The sequence below is a fragment of the Harpia harpyja genome, chromosome 10 (assembly GCF_026419915.1).
Source record: "Harpia harpyja isolate bHarHar1 chromosome 10, bHarHar1 primary haplotype, whole genome shotgun sequence".
Lineage (NCBI taxonomy): Eukaryota > Metazoa > Chordata > Aves > Accipitriformes > Accipitridae > Harpia > Harpia harpyja.
In genome coordinates this window covers 45,069,256-45,092,950 of record NC_068949.1, presented here as the reverse complement: position 1 = coordinate 45,092,950, position 23,695 = coordinate 45,069,256, and the positions used below count along the sequence as shown (strand labels likewise).

Sequence of the window (23,695 nt, the reverse complement as noted above, 5' to 3'; positions counted from 1 at the left end):
GCCTTCTAGGGATGTCCTTTAATACTGGCTCCTCTTGAACATCAAAGGCCCAATTCATGGGGAAAAAAAGAAAGAAAGAAAAAAAAAAAGAGTATGCCATTTATGTTGTTCTTGCATATTTTATTCTGAGGAGAGTGCGGGATGCAAATTTCTAGTGAAAAGTGTGTTTTTACAGTTAAGTAAGTCCTTGTTTTTCCCCGAATATACTGGTCAGCTCGCACGTTCACAAACTCCAAAATGAGATACAGCAAAAACGTCTTGGAAATAGGTCAGAAAGGGGCATCCTTAGGTCAAGCAGCAGCAAAGTATCTATATTAGAAAATGGTTTCCCCTCAGATGAATTTGTCTATGTGCCCCTAACATAAAGGCTGTTGCAAATACCACTATGTTTTCATTTTCTGAAAAAAAATAACAATGGTATTTAGAAACAAGGTGCTTGCCATAGTAACTGTCACATTAGGCACATTACCTTTGAAATACCGAACAGGTTAAATGTATATGAGTATTGACGATATTTCCCATCGATAAGGGGATTTAAGTAAACTTGGCTGAAAGTTCATTAATAAAATAGGTGTGGGGGGCTATATTGATAAAATCCTTTCCTTTTATCTTGATTATATAGGTTTTTATTAAGTAGGGGTGCAAAGGTTACATGGGGCTGCATGTGTGGCAAGCAAGCAAACAAATCAAAGGAAAAATGAATTAAATTAAACTTATTCCTCACAGGTCTGCAATGCTAGCAGGTTGCTAAGGTCTGGGGCTTTGGGTGAAGATGATGACCACATGACTCTGGATACAAGAAGTCTTTTTCCCACATTGGTATTTGTTTTTATCCACCTTCAGTTCTTACCTTTTAATCTAAATCTCATATCCAAGCAGCAAAGTCAAAAGTTACCAGGTTGGTCAAAATATTTCTTTATATCAGGGTCAACTTACTCCTTTTATTTCATGGAGGGAGAAAGGACCTGATTTTGAACATACTGACTTTATAAAGAAGCATCCCATGCATGCGGCTTTTACAGCTGCAGATTACAGTGAAACCGTCCTGACCTTGGGCCAACCGCAGGTATATGCAAAGATAAATATGTGAACTCCTGACACCGTCAGAGCTTTCTGCTGGGTGCAGTCCTGGAAACCTCCCGACAAAAGGAGGGGACCGTCCACCAGCAGACAGGGCTGCATCGCCTTGCTCAGGGCAAGTAAGTTGAGCAGCAAAGAGAGAGCAGATACTCCACTTCCATCTTCTTCCACCCCACCACGGCCATCCCGAACGCAGGATCACTGAACTCATACCAAATAGCCTAAGACACCAAACACAAACCTTTCCCTTCAAAAAAGAAGCCTGGTTTTGGAATAATTTCAACATACACGCACCTCTGCAGCTATTTCAGAGTTACCACAACTTGCTCCAACATCCCCAAATTCTCTGAGACCAAGTAAATTTCTGCCATCATACAGTGATGTCGTACAGGTGACTATCAGCTGTGGAGCTTCAATCCATCCTTACCTAAAAAATAAACTATTTAGGTAACGCTCCCTTATTCTAACTGTGGCCTACCTGTAATTAATGTCAAGAATATTGACAAGAAAGGATTATCCTACTGAAAATACAATGCCTTTTTTTTTTTTTTTAAATAACTGACCCTTTCACTACCTTCCCCATGGCAGACACACCACTCTCCCCATACTTAGACTCTTTCAAAGGTCACACCTCGGGCCATGGTTATTCTGCAAGGCTCCACCAAAAACCCACAAGAAGTTACATTTTCTCGGCCATCCCTGGAATCAGTGCATCCAAACTGCTTTGCCTAAATCCCAACAGCGTGCCAGGGACAGCGGCAAAAAGGACATTTATGCCTAATAGGGCCTGAATTGTCAAAAATGGCTTGTATTTGGCTGGCAATTTATCCTATGAACAGTGAACTCAAATTAAGAGTACTCCTTAACATACACCTAAAATCACACAAGATTCCACTGAAAATGATGGGAATTTTGCTCTGAGTTCAATAGGAACTGGGTCAGGAATTTTGTAAATTCTTCTGTCCAGAATGCATTTGTACCGATTTTTTTGTTTGTTTGGTTGGTTTTGGTTTTAAATACGAATAGTTGATGGAAAGCAACAGGCCAACTGGGCTGGAAAAAGAATTTGAGACATAAAATAACTAGGCTAGTTTTGGGTTTTGTTGTTTTCATTTTTGAAGGTTGAAGAGGATTGATTTCTGTTTGAAGAAAATTGTAGGAAAGTATTGGATTGTAAAAATCCATTAAATGTCTAGCAAAACAGTGACTTTCTGCTTATCAAAACTATTCTCACATGAAGTGGTAATAAACGAAGGTGCCAGTCTCTGGAATTTGAATTTTGTGTTGGCAGACAGAAATATGAAAGCTTGTCATCTCTTTGCACTTGAATCTGCCATGTCCAGATATGTGAAGTACTAACGTTTTCGAGCAGATTATTTCATATTACTTTAATATTACGTTTTCTAAAAGCCTAAATAGAAATGTATTTGCATGTCTGATGAAGCTGCAGGAATGAAAAAGGGAAAGGCAGAAATATTTCACAACTTTTTTTCTTTAGTGAATTGAATCTCTACAACAAAATTAAGAGAATTTCACAAATTGCAACATAAATAAATGGCATGAATGACATTTTGCATTTGTCTAGGAAAGGGCAAGCCTTGCCTCCTCCTCAGCAGGTTACCCAACAGCGTAATTCAATTCTGCAAAAATATAAATATAACCTGGTAATGCTGGTGGATTTATACTTTCCCAGTTGAACTTTAATGAATTTTCAATTTTCACTGGAAATAAGGTAAATGTAGAGAGAGGATACTGGGACAGGTTGGCTCCTGGAGTTTTTCTGTAGGCTGAGTTTTCTGCTTTTCCTATTGAGGATGGTTATGCTTTGAATATGGCAATTGATGAAATGGCATCGCCTGGCCTGGGGGCTTGGGCACTGCATCATTCTCATTGCACCAGTGAGAGGTAGAGCTGTCAGCTGCACCATACCCACCATGCAAAACCAGTTTATTTCATATATATCTCTCTATATGTATATACACACAGACACACCTATCTAAAAAGGAAATCACAGGAACTGGTCCTTGATGTAACACCTCATGTTTATAGTATCAACTTTACTACATTTAAGGAAAAAAGATCACCCTGGGACTAAGTAAATACGTAGCCCCCAAACACGTATGTACCTGCACCACAAAAATATGTACTTAGAGAAGTTCCAGACAACCCCCAAAACACTTGTCTTGCTTTAGCACCCTATTTGGCTGCCTATCATCCTAGTAAGCTCCAGCCAGCTAGCGTATTTTCAGATATTGCGTATAGATTTATGTATATTAGATCATACTAGAAAAGTCATTTAAGAGTAGGTACAATTTATTTTAAAAGGGCAAAAAAAGTTACAAGTCATACACAGGACTGAAGAAAATTAAAACTACATAGGATCCAGACATATATATGTCTCTATAGATATGTCTCTCATATCCATAGGCCATCACTTTAAGAATTACAAGTTAATAAAGATAGTAAACTTGTGAAGATGTCATTCACTAGTATTCACTATCTTGCTAACACCACGCAAACATCATTCTAGGAGTGAGCAGAAAACTCTTAAGTTTAAGATGTACTTAAAATGCTTATGGTTACTTTTTCTACTAATGACCTAAGTTATCTACAGCTCAATGAAACCATTCATAGGTCAAATTCAACCTTTCCATTCCTCACCTGCTCCCACCCTTAACTCCCATTTTCTCCTGTTTTCCTCAAGGCTGCAAATCACCCCAACATAATGTTGCATATTTTTTCGTTACATAAAACGAAGCCGTGCAGTGACCTCAGGACCGACCAGGACGTCTGACATCCCTGAGTGTTCTCCAGCTACTCCTACTCTTTTGATCAGGGTTTTTCATACCTGCTCTACTTCGAGTCTCAGACTTTCCCCCTCTGCTTCTGGGGCTCCTGAAAAGTAGTTTACTCATTCTTATGTTTTAAAGAATGACATTTTTACCAGCCATTTCTTTCCCACCGAATGTGAATACAGAGTTGCTATCCTATTGGATAATAGGATAATAATAGGATAAATAATAACAGGATAATAGGATAATAATAGGATAAACCGGCACCTGAAGCTTCAAAATTTATAGCTTTACTAGGCAGTATCTCAACAAAGTCAATGATTTTTATGATTTTTTTTTTTTAATCTGTAATTTAAAGCAAGGGAAAATAGATCTGTATTAATCTTAGCACTGTAAATGCTTTTCTTATTTAAATAATCTTTATATATTGAAAAAGTCTTTGGCTAAATTGTATGTGAGAAAAATGTACTCTTAGAATATACTGCACACTGTAATTAGGGTAAGCAGCACAGTCATTAAAACCACCTCTTTTAAACGTAAGCATTCATGGGATGTTGAATTTGCCATCTCAGAAATAAGTGAATTAACAGCCCCACAATCTTCAGAAAACTTGTGATTTGAGCATTCCAACCACAAAAAGGAAAAAACATACTCTGGCCTTTGCTGAGTTACAGCCAGAATGCGTAAAATCTACTTTTCTTTCTTAATCTGCTGCAATTTTTTTTTTTTTTTTTTTTAATAGTTTAGAATGTGCAAAACCAGTAAAACAAAGAGGTGCTACTGTGTTCCCCTGGCAGGAAGGTGAAAGAGTAATCCAGCTGCAGTTAATGGAAGGATTTTCTCCATAGGTGCTTTCTAGAGGGAGAGATTCAACACCACCTGCAGACCCCAGGAAGGACGGGCGAGGGTGCAGCACGGGAACCAAAGACGAGTCCGACTCCACGGAGGTGGCACCAGAAAATAAATAGTTCCTTCAGCCTGTAACTGGTATTTCACAGTGTGCTTTGCCGTCCTTTGGCAGGGACTATGCCGGGTTCACTAGCCTGCGCTGCTTTGGTTCGAGTTTCTGAACAAGGAGGCTCCCAGGAAATCACAGGGTAATTATTGATTACAGGCCTGGGTACGGAGCGAAGTCATCTTGAAGGGAGAATGGAGGTACTACCAGTTTCTTTGAAGACTCTCCGCTCCCATTATGTATGAGGTGTTTCATCAATATCCCCTCTTGGATGAATAACATACATTATGCACAGGAAATTTTAGCTACTAATCTGGCTTGCAAAGCTCACCTCTCCGGTCTCCATCCTCAGGTTGTTCCTCCTCGATCTTTTTGCGCAGTTTTTCTCTGCCTTTGGTTTGCAAGGCGACACAGATAACGTCACTTGCCGACCTGCAGAGACCTCCTCCCTCGCACTGACACGGTAATTCACAGCTTATTTGAAGAACTAGGGCGATTAAGCTGGACTGAGTCTGGTACCGGGACCCAACTGAGGAACTCCAGGCTCAAGACTATAAAAGCGTGGTTTTGCAAAGCTAAAGGACTTCATCCGGGAGGACGGCGGCATGGCATGGCAGGGCACGCAAAGAGCAGAGCCCCAGGGCTGCTGCTCGTCACAGGGCAAAGGAAAACTCTTGCGTGTCTCCAATTTCCTCTGCTCTTGTTGCTCTAATGAGCCATCTGGTCTGCAAACACACAACCGTTCCTCGCTGCAGCGTCCAGCGCTGCGATGCTTTCTGCGACCGCAACCACCACGGTCACAATGCACAAAAAAAGAAAAGTCAGGAAATTCATGACTGGCCAAGTTAACGTTGCCTTTTCCATTTCACAGACCCACAGATCAAGCAACTCATGCATAGGCTTCAAAACAATAACGATCAATTTTTCTTTTTCATATATAAAGGGGGCTAATGACCATGATACATTAAGACCAATTAACCACTTGCCATTATAAATGTTCAGTGATTTTTCTGAGGCGTAACACCTTGAAGTCATGCTACGGAGAAGTAGGAAAAAAAACCTTTTTCTTCATTCAGTGAAATTCCACACTGAGCCCTGGCCATGACACAAATTGTTGAAAAAGCCAGTTTTTCAATTACATTTAAAAAAACAAAAAAAATTGGCTGCATAGGCTAAACTGGACAGCCAGTAAGCCAACAACTCCTGGAGGTGTTGGGCAACCAGCTTCAAACTTCTGCCTGCCTCAAGCTGTGCTCCAGCCTCAGTGCTTCAGATTCAAACTTTGCCAACAACGAGTTACGAGGAGGAATGGTTATTTCTGTATTTAGAGTGCTTTTAAACATGTTTCTCCCTTTTAATAGTAATTTAGAAAATTAAAGGCACTTTAGAAAAATTTAAGACACAAGATGAGCCGCTGAAACAGCAAATGTCAGAATTCAGCTTGCCTTTGCCTTGGTAACGCATACGCACTTGGCAACCAAATTACAATAGGATAATGAAACAGTTATTATTATATTTTCACTGTCAGCGCAGGGGTTGCTGGAAGGTGCTCGGTGTTCAAAGGGGGTCTGGTGTCTTGCTTCCCTACGAGCCCAGAGAAGCAAAGCATACAGCTAGATGTTTTTCGGGTGGTCACCAACTATGCTCCTCCGTCCGTCCACGCAGCGCTCGAGGCCGGGTGCTGCCGTGCCAGAAAGATGGCTTTCTGCAACCTGCAAGACATCTTTACTTTCTGAATTTGCAAATCTCCCTGCTTTTGTTATCTCAAAGTTGATTGTCGCTATTTTTCTCTCCACAAGGAGCTATGTCTTAATAGTTGGCACAAAAGCAGCTGCAGAAAATTGACCATGAATTGAGAAGTGCTTCATCCTGAAAGCACTTTACACTGTTTTGTTAAATGAGGAACCTCTTATGTGTTTGACATAATCAAACCCCTTCCTGTCCTCAGATGATGCTAGCACAGAAAAAAATAAAATAAAATTTGATATAAGCACTGATTAAGAAAGAAAATATCCAATAATCGGTCCTTATCGCAAAAGCACCTGATGATGGAACTCAAGTCACCTAATATCAAAGAACCACACTGTAAGTGGTCATATTTACAGGGAAGGGGAGAAAAGAAGGGCCAAAGGTTTTGACAATTCATTGGAAGAGCTGCTGCTGAACAGAGACAAGTAAGGAAATCAGTGTGGTGAGAAAAAGCCTGCCCGGCTTTGGATACTCATGCTCTCGCTTATGTTTATTCTGCATTTTTAAGTGCCTGGAGAAATGAGTAGGCACTTTCAAATGTAAATGTGAAAAAGTAAATAAATACCAAACTCCTAATTTTGCATTACTGCATTTCTGACTTACAGATAAATTGAAATGTACAATGTAATCCATTATAATGCGGTTTTTACCTTACCTTTCTACTAAATAACTTTTAAAAATAGTTTCTTCAAATTTTTCCTTCCAACATAATTTTTTTCTGTTTTATGAAAGTGTTACTAGGAGAAAGTAAGAGAAGAATAGAAATGCTATCACATCATTGTGATTTGTGCCAATTAATTCTTTGTTAGCATTTCCATTACGTACGTGCCTCCCCCCATAAAACGTGCACACCTGCTCTCAGTCCAGGAACAAATAACTGAACTAAATTAAAAAAACCTGAACCTGCACATGGTAAAATGAGAAAACCACACTCCAGTCCCCCCCCCGCACCGAACCTGTGATAGAGAAGGTCAAACCCCATTAGGACGACTGCTGCCCAGTGCGCGGCCAGCGGGACCAGCATCCTTCACCAAGCCACGGGTGCTGCAGAGAGACCAGCGTGGATGCTCACCGCCACCGGCCACGTCCCATCCCATCCCCGCAGGCAGCTCTCAGACGGGTTTTGCATTTGGATGGTGCTGAAGAGTTTTCCTTCCCCGCCCAAAAAATTCGAGGGTGATGACTGCTTTTCCTCAAGAAGCTTCCTATTAACAAATATACTTATTTCTCTTCTTTTAAATGATCTTCAGTCTCTTCCAGCATTGCCTGCCCAGGAAGGTTGCTGCCTAGGGAAGGACCGAAGTCCCCTACCAACTCTGACCATAAGTAAGTCAAGGCAAGCCTGCTCAGGGCTAAACCCCAAAACAGCAGGCAAAACATCATCATCAGCATTTAGACCAAGAAATTTCATTAGCCAAGCTAAAAAGAATTCAGCATCCAATTTAGGAAAAATTAATAAAAGCACTACTTTAAATGTTTTATAATCTTCCGGTGCATAATCTGGGAAGCAGGATTCCCCTGACGTTATTCAAAGATGGAAGGAACAGCAGCAGTAACTATTTCCCACCCAGCTTTGCCCATTCACGTTCAGCCCAACCCTAAATTTTCACAATACGGGTCTTAATTTCATCCCAGCTAATAAAAAACCTCCTCAAATGGTCATTTAATCACCTAGAAGGCCATACTTCATGGGCGTTTTGGCAGTTTTGACATCATAGTGTCATTAGTGCTTATTCTCCCGCATGTTAATTGGATGGTTTCACTAAAATTTCTAAATGAAATTTTTTTAGTAGTTGATAAAAATGATGTTTGTATAAAAATTAGGGTGAGACAGTGCAATACACAACTTAGTTTAAAAATACTCAGTACCCACACTGTAATTTGACTATGAAAGCTCTCGCACTGAGAAATATTCATAACATAGAAGACTAAGTACCGAAGTTCATCATTAAAACAAAGGTGCTGTGCAAAGCTCACAAGATGTAAGACTCCCACCTCCCGAAAGCAACAGCCTGATTATCTGCAGAACGCTCTGCACAACAACAGCATTTTGATTTTGTTGTTCTACTTGCAGCTGCCATTAGATAATTAAGAATAAGAAAGTGTAACAGCAAGAAGAAACCTACTATTTATAGGAATTAGAATAAAACCAGCAATTAGCAGTAGAGACAGCTGAGTTCTTGTAGATACTACTTGCAAAGGCGTGCCTGTCAAAACAGCCCTTCCTTCCCACAGGTAAAACTGGCCATTGTTTTACACGGGTACTGACGTATAGTGCCTACACCTTAAAATACAATACAAACCTAGGCACCCTTATTTAAAAGGCGTCTTTCAACTTGAACCACAAAAAAAAGTACATAAAAGTTATAGTTTATACAAAAACTAGTGCTATCTTACCTCATGTAAGGTAGGGGATACTAGTCCCTTTTTGGTCCTATATTATCACAGAATCTAATACAATTAAAGAATGGATCTATTAAATTGAAGATTTCATTCACTGGGGAATGGCGATATTCATGGACAGACCAGAAGGCACTGCAAAAAGCAGACTTCTGAGAATTTTTTTTTTTTTTTTTTTTAATCAATGGGATCTATTTCATTTCAAGCGATTGACTTCTGTTACAAGGTCTTCAGGAGCACAGCCAGTGAATGGAGAACGGTAAGGAGAAACTTTTCTCAGGTCTTGTTTTTATCTGAAGACACGAGTAGCATAACTTCTTTATAACAATACTTGTTCATTTAAAAAAAATCCAAATAGTATCTATGACAACTTTGAGGAATCAAAACATAGCTACCTTACACAACCTAACCATCACTGACTGCTTTGGCACTGGTGAGGTGTCCATCCCAATAGACGTGGACATGTCTAAGCCTCATTTCCCCGTTGCTGGGAAAAAGCCCGTTTAGGCGAACGATGACATTATTGAAAAGCTTACTGCCCTTCAGATGTGTTCCTACTCAAACCTTTCAGCCAGCAACCGTCGGGAGCTGAACCACATCACTTTTACTGCCGTTGACCAAGAATTAGGGGGACGGGAGCCCGCACCACCCTGGCTGATGGGAGCAGGGAGGGGACGGGCGTCCCGCGGCACAGACCTCGCCGGAGCAGCGGGTGGTGGAAGGCCGGCACGGGAAGGCTCGCCATCCTCGCCGGCTCGCAGAAGTAGGCGCGCAGCCAGGCCGTGCACTGCTTCAGCGGCTCCGTCATCTCCTCCGCGCCTTCGCACACCTCGCAAGCGGCCGAGGACTCTGCCCTGCTGCGAGAGAGAGAGAATTGTAAAATTATAATGATAAAAATTACAAAAATGAATATTCATTCACTCTACGTTAGCAAACAAACAAAAAGAAAAAAAATCAAAACATTCAATCCAGAGTCAGATTCCATCTTTTTTCTGCTCTGATAAGGGGATACTCATAACAGCAATAACAAAAACGCATCCTCATCACCTCTAGTAATGCAATGACGACACGAGGTTGCTTACACCTGGAAAAAAAAAAAACCGTAAAAGATTGGTGAGAGGAAAATGCTGTGCGAAGTGGGAAATGTCAGAGAGCAAGAAAAACCCCAAGTCCATGGTAGATGACGCATCCTCATGCTTCCCGGGTGGATGGAGGTGAGGCTCCTCCTCCACGTCCCCCAAGGGCGCAGTCCCATCTCCCCAGGGACCATCCCTGGGGAAAGGAGGGAAAGAAACGGCTTTCTGCTGAATCCATGTCTTCCTCTGCCCCGTTTTATTCCAGCAACGGTGGCAGGTTTCTGCTTTCCTCCACTTATTGAATTGGAAGGAAGCAATTGAGAATTCATTTGATTTTCAATGGCAGCTCGTGCTTGCAGGATACTGAAGAGCAAAGCAAGCGAACAGAAAGCACCTGCAAACAAAAACATACTTCTTCCCTTATTGCTTTTTTCTTCTTTTCCTCTGGAAGAGCAACGTGTGTATGAGAGGAATGAAAACGTGAACACTGGATTTGCAAATATCCAGCCGTGTTTCCCAACCCGTTTGCTTCCAGTGAGGCAAAGCAGCGCTGGTGAAGGGGTGGTGGTGCTCTCCTGGTGCTTTACAAGACCGCGATGCGGTGGGCATCTCTCAAAACTGCAGAGACTGTCTTCAGGGTACCGATAAACAAGCAGAGCCCATTAGCAATGCACCCAAGAGAAACGACGGGAAGACCGATAAGGAGACAACATCAAGGGTGACTGCCAAAACAGCAAGCCCTGCCAACAATCTTCTCCTATCCAGAATCTTAAGTACCACTGATGAGCCATCCTACACTCTGATTATTGCAGGTTTTTTTTCCCCCAGCTAGAAATACAGCCAGACCCCAGAACAAGAAGTTTCTCAATAATGTGCTGCTAAAACTCAACAGCATAGTGTCCTGCTGAGGGGTTGGACGTATCACAAAGCAGGAGAAGGGAGAGAAAATTGTAGAAATATGAAACTACATGTGAACCTGAGACAACAGAAGAAAGAGAAAACCAGAGCAATTCTGCCACCCAGGTATGGGGAAAGAGCAAACCAACCCAAATCCCCCAGTACGCTTGAGCGTGCTGCAAGCGAGCGAAAATATTTTTTTAGCTCCCTCCTAGCAGAAAGCCGAAGAAAACGAAACGCGTGATGTACCAGTAATGGCATAAAAGACACCAGGTCTGCTTTTGCCACAAGGCACCTTTGCAAAAAGACCGAACGCCTTCCCACGCTTGATCCACAACAGCTCGTGGAGCCGAACACGACGGGACGTCGGTGTAATCAGACACCAGCCCCGGCTCTGCCTCTGGACAGGATAAATGATGTGCAGGCGGGAGCTGGGTCAGGGTTACTCTCAGAAGCGAAGCCCTCACTCGCCTGGTGCATGATCAAACGGCCCTGCCATTTCCCCCAGCCCCAATTCATTTTCTGATTAATTGTTAACCACTGAAGGCCACATAATTACTGATAAGAAAGTGGCAGAGAAGAAGAGGGACGCAGAGGCGGACAATTAAAATACTCCAGTCGCACAAGAATAAGAGTTGATGGCTTGGAGCAGAGGCAAAACAAAAATGAAGAATCAGCTTTGGATCCAGTATGCTAGAAATTAAATGCAATTCTATTTCTCTCTTTCCATTTATTTACCAAATTAATGCTTTTGATTTTTCTTTTTTTTTGTGTGTGTGTGAAGTAGTATCAATTTGCTTTATAAAACTGATGTCTACTTTGTGTTATTTTGCTATTTAATAGTCTCTTTGCTAAAAAAAAGGTATGAGAATCTGTGCATAAACTTTTTTGCGTGAATACCTACAACATGGACCTCAAACCAAGCTCTCGACACCACAGATAATCCGTTATTCTGCACATGTACAACACTCAGCAGAATATGGCTCAGTTTTACTGTGGATTGTTAGAGCTACGACAATATAATAACTACAGAATATAATAATGCCTCTGAAATCTCAAAGAGAAGTTGGTAGACTTTTCTGCTCCATTTATCCAGAAGAGCATAGAAAGCACTCAAAACTACAGTAACCTTATGTTTTTCACATCATCTTGTTTCACATTCTCGGGAGTCTGGAAATGATTTGGACTGTAATATCATCATAAAACCAAAAGACTTTGTCTCCTCGCTGCTCTGCAAGCAAGCAGCCCCCAGCTGGGCTCCCAGCTCTGCTGCCGACCGCCCCAGCCTGATGCTGCCAGACAGGCACTGTAATTTCCTCCTGCTCCAGAAAGGCACCAAACTACCACCGTTCTCCCCCAAAACAGGTGGGAAGCAGCACCCCAGCGTTGGCGAGGCGCAGTGCTAGTGAGGCTGGCGCACGGACTGCTCAAGGCTTTGCCTGAAGCCTCAAAGTAACCGTCAGGCCGTTAGCTCCATATTTAATAAACGGAATAGAGTAATGGTCCATCAATCTGTTTAAGACGAAACAAATTACAGCAGCTGCTTTGCCTATCTGTGTAGCTGGGAGGGCTGCAGAAACGCGCCGCGTACCATAGCAAGGCTTAGCCGTCTCAACGCGTGGATACGTACCCCCTGCCATCACATACGCATTCCTCGCTTCCACCAGGTCTTCCCTGGCAGGACTGTTTGGACATAAGTCTTAATTTCTAAATTTTTTTAATTACTGCTTTTAAGAACAGTGCCTTGTCACTGCTGAACACCTCTAGCTGTTTTTGGTGAGACCATCCTCCCACGACTTCAACACCAGACACTTTCACAATGCCCGCCACCTCCACGGCCACCTCCACCTTGGTCAAGAAAGCAAAAGCTTTGCAAGATGAAAATTAATTGCTTTCTAAGAATGCATTGACTTCTTTTCCTGTAGGACACAAAGTCGATTTGCCAACATATATGCAGAGAGCTTCAAATTGGCAGAAAGTTAAAAAAAAAAAAATCTTTGTATTAATTTTGCTTGGCTAGAAATGCTAACAACTATTCCTGGGAATTTGACAGCATTAATAAAGAAAAAGAATGAACATAACTTATGCATGGGTGTCTTCTACTGGCCCTCCTCCCCTTTCTCTTTCCGAAGTTGCATAGCAGCACTCCTTCTAGAAACTACCTCATCATTAAAAATTCAACTTAAAACACCAGCTGCCTTTTAAGGATTTTCTGAGGCTTCAAAGCCACGCTTTGGTCCAAGTAAGCCGTATGTACATTTCAAAAAGCAAGGGAAAAGTGGTCTCAAAACATTCATAAGACGAAGAGAAGAGCAGATGAGTTACATCACGGGGAATTTCTCCCCTCGTGTGAAATTCCTCTGCTCAATGTTAGACTTCTTGGAAGGTTTCTGAACACCCTATTCCATGCATTGATCTTTGAGCATCTCTAATGTCAACATGGACAGGAAAAAGTTAGCTGTATACCATTAGAGAAAAATACCAATCTAAGAGTCACATTAACTACTTGTGCCTAATCTTTAGCAATGAACAACAAGAAAAGGGGACCCTCTTTTCTTAATGTCCTGCCCTTGGTGATCCCCCAGGAAGGGACTTGCTCCTGACTGTAGAGCCGTCAGTGGCGCAGGGCCAGCAGCACACAAGGTGATGGCCAAATGGCCATTCGTTATATGCTTTACCTATGGGAAGTTTAAGTCTTAAACCTGTGAATCAACAAGATGGAACTTTTATACAGGAAAATAAAATAAGCAAATTCATCTAAAAATGCACGAAACTAAACAGGAGGTGTAAGAAATCTGATTGCTTTACTATTGCCCTGGAGAATTTCATTATCTTTCCTTAAAAAGTACCAACAACTTTTTGCAATGTGGCTAGAACAATGAGAAGCATTTATTTAAAATGCAGTAGTCTTATTTAAATCACTTACATTTTCATCGGAGAGACTGTCATTGCACTTGTCTTCATCAGTGAATTGTGCTGCCTGGCATCTCAAAAACCTCAAAGTGGAAGTTTTTGTATTTTCACTTGGTGAACAAGAAATCATTACTGTAGGGTTTTTAGTTTGGGTTTTGTTTTTTTTTTTTTTAACTGAAACTTTTTTGTTTGCATTAACATGTCAGCCTCTAACATGTGTGCAGTAAGTTAGATGTCTGTCTTAACTTTATGGTGATGTTAAATGGATATTCAGCTGCAAGTGACTGACTCATCTACATGACTTTACAATGTGATGCTTAATTAAACTACATACTCCTCAAACAGAAAAAAACATGCTTGTCTTAAGCTATAAAAAGCAGGCATCTAAAAATATCTACCTTTTTTTTTAATTTTTTCTTTAAGTTGGATGTCTCTCAAAAGGAGACTTGTTTTCAGGCCAGGGAATGACTGCTGGTGCTGCAGATCTCCAGCCTGCGCGTTCAGCTCTTGGCGGTGGTGAAGTCCAAGAGAGACGCAAGGTCAGTCCCAGCACAGGAATCCACCACAGCCCAGGTGCAGACCTGCTGCTCCAGCTTACACACACGACAGCTATTCCATACCATTCTTAGTGCAGTCCTGCTTATTTATTTCCATTACAGCTCTTTTTCAAGACTGAACAAACTAAGGAAGCCAGCGGGCTCTTGCGTCTCCGCAGCTGAGAGGTGTCTTCCTGAGGCTCCATCCCAGCCGCGTCTCTTCTGTGACTTCTTATGTTTGCATGGGATGAAATGAAGGAAAAGATGGTTTTAGCAGAGGGGGAGAAAAGCAGAAACACCACCTGTTTCAGTTTAACAGGCTCCTTCCAAACCACTTGCCAAGAACTGGAAGTTTCTAACGTGCTTCCAAAATAAACATGTAAGCAGCAGATTGGCTTCAGTGTCATCCTAAATAGCTTAAACATTATGAAAACCAGAGAAATGCTGTGAGAAGGCCCAGTGGGTAGCCATGTTCTAAACTGGTATGATTTTAATTATTTATTTTATTTCTGAGCTACTTTTTGCCTCAGTCAGTCCTTAACAAACCTTAACAGAAACACTACAAGATGGACTTTGAGTTGCGTGATTTAAAATAAAGAGAATATATCACAACGGCTCTGCTGGCAACTTCCTTAGGGTAAAGCTAAGAGCTGACAGCTTCCTTAGGGTAAATATTATGAGAATATTGTATCGGCTCTCACAACATATTTATGTATTTATTTGTATATTTGTAAAATATTTGTATATATTAAATATAATCGATCAGTCGAACATAACATCCAATGCTCACTTCCACTGCCTGTAGCCACACACACCTGAATGTTTTATCCCCCGATAACTACCTCACCCTCCAGTGGTTTGCCTAAGAGGTTTATAAACTGCTTCAGGTGCTAAGCTAGTGAAGAGTCCCCTTGATTTCAATTGGGTTAAGATATAAACCAAAAAAGCTCCCTAACTAGCACAAAAAAAATTTGCAACTCCTAGACTGCAGTCAGCTAGGGCCACTGGTACGTGTGGGTAGACTCAGATAACTCATTATTACAGGACTATAACAACTACAACAGTTCCACTCCGATAACAGCAGGGATAAAGACCTAAAATAAAAATAGACAGAAAAAAAAAAGATTTGGAATGTATGTTTTTACATATGACTTCCCAATCTTTTCTCATGGACATTAGGGTCTTTGCCAGGCTGTTACCAACTGAATTGTGCATTGACACCATGGTACACATGGCACTGAAGATCACTGGGTTTACAATATCCTATTATCTTCAGGTATGTAGAAAATGAACACATTTGGACACTCAACCACATCGCATTCTATGTTTTTTAAGGGCATCCACAATTTTTACCACTGTGTTCCCTGAACAAAAAGCCATAAGTGCTTTTGTTCATTAGCAACCAACTGAATATTAAAATATAAATAAATTGGTCCTAATTAAGAGGCTTTTGGATCTTGTTGTGACCAGAATGCTGTGAAAGCAATCATCAGCTGTACTCTTCACAATGCAAGTGGCTCAAAATCTCACCAAATCCTTCTCTTAGCCTGCCGTCATCGAAATCGAGATCAGAAGTCCATGTCGAGTCTAATGTGGACAGACAAAGAAAGACGGGAAGAATGCAGAGGAGGAAAACCAAGCAGCAAACCCAACGCCTGCAGGTGTGATGGGCAGCGACGGGGTCTGGCAAGAAGGAGCAGAAGGCAACGACCCATCTCTGAAAGGGAGCTCCGACTTTCCCACGCTGCTCCTAAGGCTCCCCAGCGCCTACAGCTTCATGATTTACAACCAGGAAAAAGACAGAAAACTACCTGGTAGGCAGAGACACGAAATTTTAATTAAACCTGTAATAGAAAACGTTGCAGTTTGTCCCTGAAAATCTGCAAGCCCATTTACAGGGTAGCACAATGCTCAGTGTCTCCAGTTTGAAGAGTACCTCCAGGCTGGGGTAAGTAGGAAGAATTTCTGTCAGCGGGACATACCCATGTTTGTTCTCCGTATTTTGATGTTTCTTTGGCCATTTGATTTCTTAGAAGTGTGTGCCTTAAACAGGTCCAAATATTATCAAAACTACCCTAAGTCCAGTAGGGATGAAAAAGGCTCTGGCTAGGAGTGCATTAATGGAGGAGAGGGGGACAGAAATAAAACAGCAGGAAAAAAACCCTGCAAGCATCTTGTATTAAAAAGCCCCCTTTTTTCCCCTCAAAATTCCCCCAAAACAAAAGGAGGGGTGGGGAGAAGATTATAGAAACCGTCCCAAAACAGGGAGCCCATTGGAGAGAGCGGGACTCCTGCGCCACGTCAGGGAGACCCAACCTCGGCGGCCATCCCAACGGGTAATTGAAGCCCAACCTAAGCAAGTGTTTGGTGACTGTCCGTAAAGATCTCCATGTGGCTGTCATGCTAATCCTCTTGCTAAGGGAGAAAGACCAGAGGCCAGTTGCTGCAGCAGACTCCGACTATAACGAATGGGCTCTGACATGACCCAGCAGCCCTGCTCGGCGGCCAGAGCGCGTGATGCGATCTGACAGCAATTTAGACATGGCTCTCTTGGAGACTGCAGACCTACTTAACGTCAAACAAGAGGGGGGAATGCGGGTGGACTTCTGAATGGCTTTTACCCTCATGCCAGGGTTAAAAAAAAAAAAAGAAAAGAAAAAAAAGGGGAGGCGGGGTTTGACATCAGGCTTATGGAAAAGGATCTTACATAAAGAATCTGCCCTTGGGTGGAGAGGTAAACATTTTTTGGAATATTGCCCAATTACACCGTCAGGGAGAGTTTAGGATGTAGCCATAATCCCTCTGTGAGTCACCTGAGGAACAAAACAGTCGTTGGAGCATCAGACAGGAGCAAAGAGTCTTAGAGACCAGTGAGAAAAAAGGGTCCTTGGGCCATTTTCCCCACGAGATGCCATGCTGCAGCCCAAGGACCAGACAAGCCCGTACGCGTGAGCACATGCCCGTCCTCCTGGTGCCTGCTACTCGGGATATTGCCTCTCGGACAGACTCCTGCACCGACCAAAGCCACCGTCGGTTCGAGATGTCTCCTGGTAGTGAGAATCCATGATTAAACTATTCCCGAGGTGTTGGTCAGCTGGGGCACATCTGGTGCATCAAGCATCTCCACAGCTTAGGGTCATTAGTATGGTTAATTGTGAAGAGCTTCTAAATCAGAGTAAATTTTGACATTTGCAAGAGAATTCACTGCTGATTCTCTAGGATCTGAATGGTAACTCTTGCCATGAAATAGGTATGAGGGGCAAGCATAACTTAAAGGGTTATGTACCTTTTTTTAAAATTACTTTTTAAAATTTTATCAGCAAATGATTGAATACAACTTTCCACACAACGCTCATGCATATGAAGTCACCAGAAGTCAGACCTGTATAAAAAGTTGCACTGTCTGAAAAGTGAAGGCTGACTGCCTTTTTTCTTATACCTATATGTATCTGTGCTTGTCTTACCAAACCATTTTTTTCTTAGAGAAATAGCTGATGTATTACTTCCAAATGGAAGAATTGGAAATGATTAGAACACAAAAATTAACATTAAAACGAGACTCAGTCATGCAGCATTATTCTTTACAAAATAAACATAGAGTTAGCTGGCATTTTTACTGAAGCCTTCATTGTGAAGGTAAATAAAAATGTATTTTATCAACACCTAAATGTCATTTAAATAGTCTGTCTTTGATAGATGAAGGCTAAAGCCACCCCAAAACTGCAGATGAATTATCTGGTCTCTAATGATTTGGAAACGATTACAGGATGCAGAGCAATCTCGTTAAATTTTATTCAAAAGCTTACTACACTTGTGTTTTCTCTTATTTTTCTATCAATGAAACCCATGAGGTTTAAGAACAATTCATTATGTATGAGACCCAACTTACAGTGCTTGACTGTTGATTAATAGGAAAGTTTGCTGTATGTACATTTGCAACATTAGATGCATACAATATGCTAACTTATTCTTTCACCGAAGCTAATTATTTACAAAAATGACTACTTGAGACTACAATTTATTAAATGCATGCATCCAGTCTCAATTTGGCCCCAAAAGACAGTCTGGAATGAAGATCTTTTACTTGATGTGACAACTTCTAGAAACAGTGTTATTAATATTGTAAATGTGGCAAATAAAGAGTTCAAATAGCCGTATGTCTGTGTTGCAATTTTTCCCCACAACTGAATCAATGAACAAAGCAGCTTTTTAGGTTTAAAATTCATGGAGAAGCACATCCTTACATAGTTTAATTTAGCTGCTTATAAATGAAGTGTCTGTATGATAGTAGTAGGAGATTAAAAAAAGGATGAGAGCTGCAATAAACAGAAATAACACCCCAATTCGTGTTGAATGACCCCACCGCAGTTCCTTTTAAGACCTATTAAGAAGAAATTGATGCATTTATGGAAGAGTACAAGAACTCAGAACTGAGTTAGACTTACTCCTTGTCATACAACCTTTGCAATATTTTCTCCTTTCTGCTTTTATCTGTTATTGAGGATGTAAATTCTTACGGATCTGACCGGTCAGAAATTCTGCTTTAAAACAGTACCTCTCTATTACCCAGAAAAAGAAGCATGTGCACAGAAATCTGGGTATCAAATACAAATTCCAAATAAATAGATGCACCTCTTGAGTAAAACACATAGGTATCCAAATGGCCTAGTCTTTTTTTCGGGTCTTGCAATTAATATTGTTAAATTCAGGTACCAAACCGAGGTTGCCTAAAGAAAGCAGTACGCAGCCCATCACTGCTGCCAGCCGTGATGCCTGCAAAGCCGCTGCCTGCTTATTCTGTGCTACTAGTGCGTACCAGCAAACACTTTAAAGAAGGGAGTGAGACTCCTGTCTTCACATGCCAAGATAAGGAAAATCAATGTCAATGCCCAAAAGACTCAAGTGATAGCACTGAAGGTCATTAAATGCTACTCACTGCCCTGTACCATTAAAGTTTTGATTGGAATCCTATATAGAGAGACACAGATTTCAAACAAGATCTTGCCCTGGGATACGGTACTGTGAGACCACGGAGGAAACACAGCAATCAGTGAGCAGTGGACTTTCCTAGGAACACAAGAAACACGTTCAAGGAAAACAATGCTACTTGTGTGTGGTCTTGGCTTATTTTTCCTGAACAAATTTATTGTGTTTTCAGAGAAGCGTATCTCATTACGGACAAAGATCTCTGTTAAAACAATGGTAAGGTGCAAGGATAACCACAAAGAAGTTACGGTTCTTCGTCCACCTCAATCTTCTGCTGTGCGTCCCAATGCCCCAAGCCCTGCTTCATTGTCCACTCCATGCCAACCTCCTTCCCACTCCTTATATTGCCCAGTTTCAATGTTCTGCCCTTTTACTACCCTGGCCACCACTCACCCTCCTTAACTCACCTGGTTTGGGCTGTCTCAGCCCTACTCATTGTCTGACCTTACTGCTTTACAGCAGATTTCATGGTCCAAAAACCCAATTTCTGTGTATCTTCTCATTGGAAAGGACTACCCTGTTCTAGATTGAGAATGGAGGAAATCAAGCGCACGCGCAAAAGACCCTCAATCAGCAACAATTAAGCAGATACTTCACATGAAATGCCTTTTAAAAAAAAAAATTAACAAAAAAGGAATTTTTTTAAAAGCAAAGATTCAGCCAAGTTACAAGCAGCAGCACACTCTCACCCAAGATGTTAGGCAACATTAAACATAGGTGATATCATCAGTTCTATCTATAATTAGGTTAAAAGAAAGTCAGTTAATTTTAGCACTTACAAGAAATTGTTACAAAACATTTTTTCTTATATAAAAGAATTCTCCCATCAGACTTCTGAGGTCGGTTTTATCACATGCAATTAACTGTGTTAGGGCTGGCTGCGGGGGACCCTTAAACCGCACACCAGACTCCCTTCGCTTCTCCACTTAGCTTCTCTGTTTTAGGGTATTCACCACAGCTCTCCCCACTACTTCCCAGCTCCGTGCCACTGCCATGTAGCATCACCTCGTACATAAACCCCACCACCTCTATTCAGAAGCTTGCCTCATAGTAATAACCCAGTTGCTAACTGGTATCCGAAGTAAAATTTACATTTTTTCTACATATCTAAGATAGATATAATCCCAATTATGCATGGATTAAAAAAAAAAAAAACAACCAAAAAACCTAAGGCAGTTAAAATACACATTACAACCCTTATACTGCAAGACCCGGGTCTCTGATCTCCACTGGTGCACGGGGAAATTGAAGGAGGAAAACTTAAGGCTGAGTTATTGGAACTGGGCTCTGACTTTGGATGTCCACCTTGACGTGCATTAGTGCATGAATTCCAGATGAAAGTGAGCACCAAGAATTATAATCAACAGCACCTGCAGATACTCCAGCCTATTAAAATGAATTAAGATACAGATAAATCAGGAACCTCTTAAGAATTCAACTCATCAGGACATTTTTCAAAGCAACTTCCCAGTCTGGGTGTAATGCAGTCTGTGCCCTCTGAGCATCTCCTGTTAGGACCAACCGTAGGCTCATCTGATGCCTGACATGCAGGATCTCCCATCAGGGCAGAGATTGGCAGATGATCCCCCAAACACACTCCTGACACAACCGGAGATGTGCTGCCCATCTGGTGCTTGAAAAAAATATGAAAATACTTTTCTCATGTGAATGAGGCCCTTCTGATGCACTGCATGCCGAAGCAGCTGTATGGGAGAAAGGATGGCCGGGAAGGCACCAAAGCCCTTGAGGCCAGTTTGACCCTCCCCACGTTACTGTGAAGCTTCCAACACCGGTGCAAAGAAACGGTATTCATTTATTTTGTTAAACCAGGTATGAACGCTCAGAAACAGACAGTGGCATCAGATGAAACCATCATGAAACGCGTAAAGATCTGGGTTCCTAGCAGGCATTCATCATCCAGAGTTTCATGTCATCATAGGCCAAGAGCAGGACGCTCAGAAAAAACCTGCTAATACATGCCAATTAAAACAGCACAGTTAATAAATATACTCTCTCCAAAGCTTTTCTACAGGGCTTTGAGATTATCTCCCACACACCTTGGCAGGATCTTTCCTAAAATGGCATTACCCAATGACAAATTGGCTTTACTTCTTACCAATTTGGCCTCAAAACCAAAAATACAACCCTAGAACAGCAGGAAAAACAAAAAAATACGGCGTATTTTCCTCCATTTTAATAAAAATTTGTCAGCCCTTCTTGTTTACTGTTTGCAACGCACTACAGTGCCACGGACCTTTGGAGGTTTTGTGTATTTACACTCCATTGCACGCACGAGACGGTCATTTTTGCACGTGCACGTACGTAGAAGAGAGACACGGAGCCGGATCTGCAGAGCACGCCACGGGAACCCTCTGAAGGCAGTGGGAACCTTCGGGAGAAGTACGGGGCTTCCCGCGCTGGAGCAGCTCCCGAGCAGCCCATCGCCCGCCTCTGCCGCAGGCGTTCCCTGCATCTTCCCAGTCGGGGAGGAAAGCTTTTCTTCTCCCAGGTAACCAAGCCGAACCCAATCACAGGATTGGAAAAACAGTAGGGCACGTCAATAAAACCAATAAAAATACTGTTTCAAAAAACTGCTGTTATAATTAACTGAAATAAGAGTCTATAAACTGCTACCTCAAAAGAAGCTTGTTAAAGGCTGAATATAGGAACTGTAATTTAAACAACCTCTCCCCTTCATGGACCACCTTGGCCTCAGCATGCCCCTCGCTTCTCCCACCCTCCCGCAAACCTCTGGATCCCACTGGGATGCCGTTGGGATCCAGGAGCTTTGGGATTTCTCCGTGCAGAGGTGCTGCCCTGGGATGTGGACCTGATGCAACCTTACGATCGCATCCGAAGCCCCGCTGCGGAGGACAAAGTGGGATCTAGTGGAAGCTGTGAGTTACAGCCCCGGCACCGGCACGTTCCTGCTCTGAAACCCCACTGATGTCCTGCGGCAGGAGAGATGGAGACGCTCACAGACCATCCTTCTGCCTACGAAGAGACAGACAAAACTACTTTACATAACTCTGTTTCGAATTGCGCAGAAATATTTTTCAAGGATGCTTTCTCTCCTCTCTCCTTTGAAGTGGTGAGCGGTCCCTGGAGACTGCTGTCCTCTGAGCTTTAGGTGCATCTGCATTACAACCCCATTAGCTTGTGTACTATGCTCATTAATAAATAAGCTTCCCACTTAAGTGCCTTTCTTGTAAATTGGTTTGTTCTGTTCCATATAAATAATATAAATTTCTCTTATCAAGTATGGTGGATTTTTTCTTTACCTATGTACAGACACTACAGTAATTTAACCTAAGAAGCAGTTCATGTAACATGCTTCCTCAACATTCCTTGCAATCAGTCTGTATTTACTACGGCAGCTGCAATATGTTAAATAGTTAGCATAGCATAAAATAATGTCTTTAATAACTGGCATAAGTATATTGACCATATGTCAAAAGTAAAAGAAAAAAACCTACTAAATGGATAGTTATTGTAATTGTATTTTAAAACACTGAGGTCATATTTAATTTTGAATCCAAGCTCTTAAAATGTGCTTTCTGGCAAGGACAGAATAATAAAGCCCTTAACAGTAGAAAAAAATGTACGTTATTATCGCAAATCTCTTCTCCAGATTACTAATACTGCAATAAACAAACCAAATAAAAACTTTAATTGTTTTAATCAGAAATATTGTCACTGGCTTTGCGAACTGTAGCTTGAAGTGAAAGAATGATATGATTCAGCTCTTTGCTCCATCTTCCGACTCGGAGCCTCTACCTACTCCCTGCAGCATCCAGGAACCCTCCGAGCTGCCGGGAACAGGGACAGGAGAGGCTGTGCATCCCCACCACGCTACTCCTCTGCTTCTTGCCAGCTCTTGCAGGGCAGCAGTGCCTGCTTCTGGAGACAACCAGGCAGAAAAATACTTTGAATTGCCATTGGACTGTTTTTAGAATTAGTTTGGCAAACACCTATATTAACGCAACGCACAATATATACATAAAAACAAATAAAGAAATCCTCAAAAAGACAGACCTAACCAGCTGAATGCTAAAACCCAGTTTATTTAAATAAGTATACGGGAAGAAGCAAAGATAAGCTTAGCAATTTCTCTTAACCAGATTTAAAGATGGTTTACTCTGACACATGATTTATATGCTCTGAACTTGAATTTTCGAGTCTGTGCTGCTGCACAGCCCGTGCCAGCCTGGTCAAGTGCAACCTGAATTTTCTTTCAGAGGGAACTAACATCTGAAATCAGTGAAAATCACGATACCAAGCACACCGAACGGAGGACACCCCTAAATCAGA

The 23,695-nt window shown here is 41.8% G+C and overlaps 1 protein-coding gene across 5 annotated transcripts in view; it reads right to left on the bottom strand.

Moving 5' to 3' along the window:
- The window catches only part of MGMT (O-6-methylguanine-DNA methyltransferase), a 186,350-nt gene that overhangs the window by 42,559 nt on the left and 120,096 nt on the right, over window positions 1-23,695 (bottom strand). For all 5 annotated transcript variants that reach the window (XM_052799611.1, XM_052799609.1, XM_052799610.1 and 2 more), the window contains one exon: window positions 9,673-9,833. In XM_052799611.1, coding sequence (XP_052655571.1) covers window positions 9,673-9,833 — 161 coding nt within the window. The remainder of the gene's footprint in view (window positions 1-9,672; window positions 9,834-23,695) is intronic.